General features: G+C 35.8%; 1 protein-coding gene across 1 annotated transcript; it reads right to left on the reverse strand.

Annotated features, from left to right (window-relative positions):
* Positions 1-984: 984 nt before the first annotated feature.
* Positions 985-8,013, reverse strand: LOC118657667 (IgA inducing protein). The gene is given in 2 exon segments (XM_036311981.1): positions 985-1,677; positions 1,679-8,013. Coding segments are annotated over 2 exon segments (162 nt in total). The 5' UTR covers positions 1,730-8,013; the 3' UTR covers positions 985-1,566.
* Positions 8,014-9,308: the final 1,295 nt, after the last annotated feature.

Genomic DNA, 9,308 nt, shown 5'->3' on the forward strand with positions numbered 1-9,308 from the left:
CCCAGGAGTTGGTCTGACCTCCCTTGAGGAGAAAGAGGAATCTAGTCTCCTTAAGAAGTACCCACTGTCCTCTGTGTGCCCCCCCAAATCAGAGGCATGATGTTTCTCTCTCTCTCTCCCTTCCTCTCTGAAATCAATAAAAACACATTTTTTTTTTTTTAAAAAAAGAAACACAATGATGAGAATCATTGATAGGCTGCACGCCCTCTACTAAGGGTCAAGCCCACAACTCACTGTGACCTCCTGGTTCATAGGTCAACACTCAACCACTGAGCCATAATGGCCATTCGAAAACCTCACCTACCTCCCCCAAACAGTATTACATGTTAAGTTTTTATATGGTAAAGTCTCTGCATTATTTTCTATTGGATTTAGTGGTTATCAGAAGTAGAAGCTAGTTCAATAGCTAGTCTGCTGTTCTTTGCAAAGAAGGGACATTTTAGCAGAAAAAAACAAAACAATAACGACAATGGTTTCTTAGGATTTGCCCAGGGAAGCCTGGAACTGCGATACTATGAACTTGAAATACTTCAATGGCTATGCATTTTTAGAATATAATCACTGTCATACACATTTAAATAAGATTGTATTTTTCCACAGTGTAATTTCTACAAGAACCCTGTTCCTGCAATCACTTGTTTCAAACCTTCCTACACCCAGCCTGAAGGTAACTGAAAACACCAGGAAAGATAAAATGAGGAGAATGCCACAAATAAAACTTCTAACTCCATTTCTAAAGGTCAAGGAAATGTCATCTCCCTGGGCTTCCACTGATTTTTGAGTTAGGGGCAAAAATTGGGATGGTTCTTCTTGGTCAGATAATCTAATCTTCAATGAGAAGGTCCCATTAAAATTATTCTGAAGGATAACTCCTGTGCCACATTTTTATTGGTAAGTTTATTCACTGTCCACCACTCCACTTACTAGAAAAGCAGTTTTAAAAGATCTGATTTTTAAGCATTTCTATTATTTCAGAATATTCTCTTCAACTTTTGTCATATACTCTTTTGTAACCCTTCTACAACCCCAAACCAACTCCAAATGTAAAACAACAGAAAACAAAAACCTTCCATGGGAGAGGCATGATATAGGGGAAAGTTTTTCTTTCTCTTCAGAAAATTTTCAAAATGGACTTAAGAAGCAAGATAGGGATGCCATTCGTGCTGTCATCAATAAAAAAACAACCAAAAAAACCACAAACCCAATTTGTTTTAAAAAATCGTTTTCCAGTGTGAGAGTACATTTAATGCTGCAGCCAATTAATGACCAGGCAAGTATACCTGTCACTGGGTGCTATAAATGGTTTCCATCTATCAAATATTAAAAAAAAAAAGAGAATACCCAGGAGCAACCAGACCCTCCCCAAAGGCACTGAAACAAAAGACTGATCTGTTTATATAGTCACATGAAAAATAAACATCTTTATTTTTTGCCTACTTTATTTCATTTTTTTCAAATAAAATTTAAATCTGTACAAAGTATACTGTTACAGTATATATTTTGTAAGAATCAATGCCTAAAAGAATCACAATACTTCAATAAGCAGTACAGCAGACCTCGCTAGTTTCAGCTTTGATATTGAACAAACTCAAGCCGGCTGATGCACAACACATTTGCTTGGTTTCCACATGGTGAGTTCCCAGCACTGAGATGGGAGAACATGACAGCAAGTATGGTTTATATTACAGCCTGACACACAGTGCTTCTTCATATGATAATAACTACACATATTTAATACAGAATGCTCAAATTTACTTTTTAAATTGCATTTGCTTACTTCTTAGTTGGCAAATTTCAGCATTCTCAATGGGGTCCCCAAACAGTACAAATTAATGATATTCTACTATGTAATTGGCACATCTCCAATAAGGATTAACTTGTAAACTCAAAGAATATCACAACTTTGTCCTAAAATTTAACTGATACACATCTGGTCCATTTAACCAAAGTCATTTTGGAAAGATATTAAAGAACAATTCTATTTCTGAAAGGATATCACTTTGACCATTCTTTAGAGAAGATAAATTTTTAAATTGTCATTAAAATGCTTTACTATAAAAATTTTACAAACTTGATTAGAAATTTCAAGATGATTCACAGCAGACAAAAACAAACTGTTTATATTCCAACAATACCTACTTTTAGACTTTCAAACAGAGCACAACCATGTCAGCTGTGTTAACTAAAATTCTGAACAATGTACTAAATTTATAAGTGGTGCTGGGTCTAGCAAGTGTAAATACATAGTATATTTTACTGAAAAGAATTGTCTTCTTTATACTTTATTTGTTTTCCCATAAGGAAACATTAATGTTTACATTCTTTAATAAAGTTAATCTTACATCAGAATATAACTTAATACTGTCAGCAACAAGAACCACACACAGTAAAATAAGAAGCACATTTAAAATAAGTCTGAATTCACATAGATTAACATTTGTTGGTTAATAAAATATCGACAGTATTACAATCTTACAATATTTACAGTAAGAAAAATCTAGAGTAATATATACCTTTCACAGCAGGATTCCTTTTTTTTTTTTTTTAATTTCTTCCAGTTTGGGATTGTGTATACACAAAAAGCTCAAATAAAGCAACTCTGTAATATAATCTTAAAATAATGGCTACTGGGGGAAATTCTATCACAACCATTGAAAATAATGGTGACTTTTCACGGAGTCTGTGGCATCTGAGAATCCAGTTAATTAACCAAAGTCTTGCTCAAACCAGCCTCAGTTACCTAGATTAAAGCTGCAGAACTCCGGCCTTCCCTGACTACTGAAAACCCAACAGATTTTCTCAAAATGCTATAAGAAAAGAGGGAAAATAGGTTTTAGGTCACACCTCATGGATAGAAGCCTCTGGCCAGTGCACACTCCCCAACTTATATTAAAAGAGGGCCAATTTTATCGCCGAAGTATTACAAGAGTTTACCCTCCAGTTACAGGGCACTCTGACACTGCGCTCAATCAATCCTTAACTCTTGTACAATTGGGATAAGACAAGAACTTGGCCCATATATTACACACCAGCATCTTAAGCGACTTGGGACTGGGGCAAAGAAACAGACTAGGTTGGTTTGCATTGAGACCAACAGGGAAAATGGAAAGCAATGCATATTTCCAATTAGAATGGCAAGAAGACCCACATCCCTAAACTGGAATTTTGCCAGGGCATCAGAGTTAGCACCCCCTCTCTGAGTACCACAAGCTATTAGAATGTGTGCTCTGGGCCTCCTCGAAGAGAGAGCAACTACAGTAAGTAACACCATGTGGGACATTATTTCAGTGATGACTCCCAAGAAAGCAGTTACCATTCTTGAAGCTGGGGCTGTCCACAGCACCTGAGAGCACTCATCTGAGCTGTGACTTGTCCCAACCCTGCTTACTTTAAGACATCTGATGGGCACAGAGCACTCAGGGATACAGCTGCTGGCTACTTTGGACTCTAGATCTTACAGGTAATCAACAGGTATCTGAGATTGAATTAGCAAACTGTACCATAGCTCCTTAAACAGACATAGTCAGGTTTGAAATCAGGTGAAGTATGAATCTTCACTGTCAGGTCAGAAATCAAAGTGGGAATCTCCCCACATCAGCCAAGGTTATTTTGTCAAAACCTTAGGAGTTGGACAGTTTTTCATGTTGCAAGTGATTAGTTTACTTATTTCAGTCAAGCTGGATTGGCAAACCAGACTGATCTATTTAGTTAGCTTTGATTTATTGATTCTTAATGTATGTGTAAACCCAAAACTGTTGTATTTGGGTTAAATACACTGACAGAGAAAATTCAAACAACAAAAGTTTTCAGCAAACTTCTGTGGCATTTTCTTTTTGTAAGTCAATGCAAGATCTAAAGGTATTTCTACCCAACAAAATCTGTTTAAGTGTTTAATGTTATTTCCTTTTTGGTCCTATACAGAATGCTATGACTTCTATATAGGTCTGAATGCTGCTCCATGTAGATTCCTTCTGTATATCTAAAAATATATACTTCTCAGTAGTTCAATACATGGTTAATCTTCCCACAGAGGAAGATTTTTGTAATCACATGTTGCAAAGTAGAAAAACATCTCCTTTCTAAGAAAGGAAATATACTTTCCTATTGTACACTTTTGAATAAGCCCAAAGGCATGCACCAAAAATCATTATTAAAACTAATACATGCACTAAAATGGTGTAGAGTTAGACTTAAAGTGCTGCTTCTCAATTTTTAAATTTGGAGAAGACATCTTGTCAGTTGTTGACTCAAAGATCTCCACCCCGCCACCCACCCCATTTCATGGCATCAAGAGAGAAATGTAAAAAGTATGCATAAATCTTTAAACTATTTTTTACATGGGGGAAAGGACAGATATATCAACTATCCTATTTATAAACTGGATTCCAAGTTTTAAATAAAACCAATATTTACTGGTAAAAATTGTCAAAGTGAATACATCCAAAGAAATGTTACTAATAAATAATGTTCTACACAGAGAATAATTTACTTTGGTTTTATGCACCTTCTCAAAAATAATACTGGTGTCCCACATATCACCAAACTGATGTGTTCCAGCAAAGTTGTAAGGCAAATCTTTTTTTCCTAGTGACATCTTGTTTCCCAATAGACAAAACTAAAATCTTTTGGTGAGGAAGGGGTTAAGATAATGGCTAACCCCTTGGCATCCTGAGCATTGTGGTTTATCAAACTCTACCCTGCTAGAAGCTATCAGGCACTCTGACCCCTGCCTTGAACCAGAAATGGCTCCCATGTCTAGAGATGCCCTGACTCCTTATAAATAGCTCTCAGAACTTTGCTTTCTTCCTTCTGTCTGGATGTTGTAATATCTAACAAAGCTGGTTACAATGTCATATTTCGCTAATTGGGGCCACCATCTAACAGTAATTCCAGAAATGTTTTAAGCCAATAGCTAGTTATTAATTTTATCAACTGAATTAAAATATTCTTTATAGAGTTATCTAGAGCCGAGATCTTTTAACTTGGGTTTCAGAAGATATGTGATGCACCTGAGGTTATTTGCAAAATTACCTATGTGCATTTTTTTCTGGGGAGAGGGTCCATCACTTTCATCAGATTATCAAAGGAATCTGTAACCCCAAAAAGGGGTTATAGGTACTTAGAGGGTTACCCGTAATTCATCTTATATCAGGATTGGGAAATGGGGGCAGAAAACTAAAAAGAGCCTAAAAGGGGGGGGGGGGGAGGCAAATTGCTGATCTTTTCCTTTTATTCACATTTGCAAAATAGTGCTTCAAACTAGGAAAAATAATTAATTAAGCTGATTAAACTCCATAAAAATAATCAAAGCCACTTTCTAAAATATTTTTCATTTTCCATATAGGGTAAATTTAGTCTCTAAGAAAAAGTTTGGAGACTGAATTTTTCTCTTTTCCCAAAGGAAATTCATAGACATAATGCTGATCATCATCCACAGTTAAAGATTTGACAACATAAAACTTAAGAGAACTCTAATGATGCAAGCCTTATAGTTTTGAGTAAAGGATTATTTGGAGTCAGATACACATTTGTCAACCTTAGTGTCCCCAAATTGGTCCATATTTAGACAACTACCAGGCACAATTCCACTACATAAGCCTAAAATCTGAACAATGGAAATTTAACTTTCTACTCAAATTAAAAACAAAGCTACAAGGCTCCAGCCACAAACGTTCACACTATGTCATAGAGGACTTTCTCTTTTCAAACATATCACTGAATTCTCAACACAATTTGCAAACAGTAAGATCCAGAATGACTAGCAAGACATGCCGAGAAGAGGATGTCAAGAATTAAAACATTACTCCCAGCTCCCCCCAATCTAGAAACACACTCTGGCATTCCAAAAATAAATCAGATCTGAAGAGAGGCCTCTTACTTGTTGGTTTTAAGTATGAGTTGCCTAAAAGGCTATGGGAAAGGGAATATAAAATGAAATAATTAAACAACTTACAAAAATAATTTTAGCCAAAACACATTTTCACACTATTGACAAAACTATCAACCTTTTTCCCCCCCTTCAATTCTGAACCTACCTGTGTTGCACAATTTCACTAAGACAAAATATATGTTCACAGGTATATTTTTTGTTCTCCTATTCTTTCTAGAGCACATCTTTACGTTATAAGAATGCCTCAAGTTAAAATAAAGTCTCTTATCCCTTGCCACGCCCCCCTCAAAAAGTGAGTCAACTTTGAATTCCAAAAAGGAATATTCATTTAATGTAATTATTCAATACCACTTATATCACATTGACCATGAGAAAACTCTATGAGCATTATGGAAAACTACATGAAAGAGGGAGCTGCCACTTGCCACCCACTTTACTTCCAGATTTTTAAGCCAATACCCAGCTAGACTCAAATCTCATTGATTTCAGTGAATACAAATCACTCCAAAACCAACCCATCTCAGGCTGGAAGTTGGATCTCAAAGACATCATTTTATATATATATATATATTTCTATCCTAAGCTTTCACTTTGTCTATTCAAATAGTTTAATAAAGCTCACACTTACAAAGGATTTTATTGGCAAATAAAGGTCCATATTAAAAATTTCATCAAAACAATTTTTTTTTTCACATAGCTAACACTAAGAAATGTTTTTTCAGATTTACAAAGCATATTTAATTGCATATAAGCGTGCTTTGGGTGGGATATTAAAAACATAACTCTGTAAGAAATTAGAAAAGACTAGAAACAAAAGTGAAAGTGACTAGTCTTAACTTCCAAAAAATCAAGTGCAAAGGTAAATAGTGCAAATAATGAAAACTAGAAAATTTATAGGCAATTTTACATAGTTTTACCCGCTTTTGCACTTTTACATATTGACAACTTTATAAACCCTAACAACAATGCAGCATGGAAATGGGCTATCATTTATCTCCATTGACTAGACTCAAGGAAGCCTTTCAAAGACATTTAAATCACTGGTTCTTGACACAGGTTTGGGAATTCACTTCTTTTTCAACATTCCTAAGGGTAGGAGCTATTAAAGAAGGCTCTGGACTGACTTGTAACTGTATTATAAGTTCAAATCTGACACACAATGAAATGTGAAAATCAAACTGTCAATTCTACAAAATAAGTAATAAAAACAATTCTGCTATTGTTAATGAATTTAACAAAAAATTACCTTCCAAATACAAAATCAACACCTTTCTTTTAGCTATCTTTAAACAGATTTTATCACATATACAGATTTGGGTAAAATGAAACTTGAAAATAATCTGTCAAAATCACTGAGAGTAAGTACATACTAAACTAAAAAACAAGAGTTAATACAAATATACTTGAATTAGGTAACTTTAAAAGTAAGTATTATAGCAATTCTTTATCTTATATAATTTAAAACACTTCTGGGGTATTGGGAACAGAAATCTAAACATGTTCAATTCACTCTACAAAGGGCATAAGAACTTCCAAGATGTACTAAATTATATTATTAACATCTTCCACCACTGAACTCTTGGGAGTTCTGCAATTTGAAAGTAACAGAAAAAGTGGGAAAACAAACAAACTTGAGTTTGGGGGGGTGGTATGTTGTCTGATTTCATAAATATAGTATTCTGAGGGTCTCATAAGGTTCACAATGTTAAAATGGTTGTTAGGATTGCAAATGTAGAATAGAAAAGATGCCTAATATTGCAATTTAGTGTTTTTATCTGGCTTATGGTTGTCTTCTAAGAAATGTATGTGGACCAAAGGCTATAAAAACAAGGTATAATATAGATCTTTGTAGACTGCAAAAAAGTCAAATGATTTTGATCTAAGGACCATTTTGAAAAGTAAAGGTAAGTTATCTTATAATATGAGCCCAGGAGAATAGAGAGTACATATGATATATATTCCTGATAGTTTATAAATTACTAGAGGCCTGGTGCATGAATTCGTGTACAGGTGGGGTCTGGCCGGCCCGCCCAATCAGGGCTGCTTGGGCCAGGCGGGGGAGGAGATGAGGGAGATTGGCTGGCCAGCCCCGTTCCTGATCCATCAGGGTGGAGGTGGGGGAATTGGGGGTGGGGCCGGCAGGGGGAGGGGCTGCAGGCGGTTGGCCGGCCAGTTGGCCGGCCCCGCCCCCTGGTCAAACTCCTGGTTGAGGGAAAATTTGCATATTAGCCTTTTATTACATAGGATAACTGAAAAAGCTCTTAAACTAATAAGTCTGCGGGACCAACTTGCCTTGACCAGAAAAGTTGCCATTCCACAATTGTTCTACGTAATTTGTCCAGAAAAGCAAAAATCCTACATCTAAAAACATATCTGTATAATGCATCATCATTATAATATCTAGCTACAGACCAACAACTTCCCCATAACCAACAAGGGACCCATTTTCTCTGGCAATTGAAATTTCCTTAGCAAAGATCAACTTCATTGTCCTTAGTAAAAAACTCTCATTTAAGACTCCACCTTAGTATCTTTTCCTACCTCTAATAAAAATCCTCCCACTTTACCTTCAAACCATTCCGATATACCTATCACACTCACAAAAGCACATCAAACAACTCTCTCCTTTCTGCTCTCAGATTTCCAAAGCAGTAAGTCTCAGCCCCAGTAACTTACCTAAAATACACATACTTCTTACTCTCTTCAATTCACAAATTTCTTAATTCACAAATTCTTGACAATTTTGATGTCCTTCAAACTACCAACTAAGACTATGGGGAAAACAGCAGTCAGAAAAACTGCCTGATTACCTCATAATACAAAAATTTTCCTGGGGTCAATTAGCTATGTTCTAAGACAGGAGTCAGCAATTTATTTACTTCCTTCTCAATGGGGTAAGCTTGAATGCCACTGGCAAGCCTATGGCAAAAAGAATAAAGAAGGAGAGACAAACAAGGAAAAAGGAAGATGGGTGAAAGAAAATGCCAGATGTGTAAGGCAGGGAGGTAGGTGAAATGCCACCAACAAACTACCTGAACTGGAAACCGTCAAATCCACTCCAGCTGAATGCGAGTTTGACCCACTCCCAACACGTGTCTAATAATCATTAGCTGATTGCCATCATTGTTTGACTAAGTCAAGGTGAATACATAAGTCACCTATCTCATTACGTTGACTGCCAGTTTACAATAAGGACATCTTTTCTTAAGTCCTCTTAGGATCCTTCTACATTAATCCAGGTTAGACCAAAACACATGCTAACAAGAATATTTCCATGTTTCTTAAGATTTTAGAACATAAAGGTTTGGTCCTTGAACTTGGAGGCCTTTTGAATTATTAAAGTGCATCCTAAATCAAGAAAATTAAATTCTTTAGCTTAAAATTTTCCCATGAAATGCTACAAAAATTTAATAAGCAA

The sequence above is a fragment of the Myotis myotis genome, unplaced genomic scaffold, assembly GCF_014108235.1.
Source record: "Myotis myotis isolate mMyoMyo1 unplaced genomic scaffold, mMyoMyo1.p scaffold_m19_p_6, whole genome shotgun sequence".
NCBI classification, from domain to species: domain Eukaryota; kingdom Metazoa; phylum Chordata; class Mammalia; order Chiroptera; family Vespertilionidae; genus Myotis; species Myotis myotis.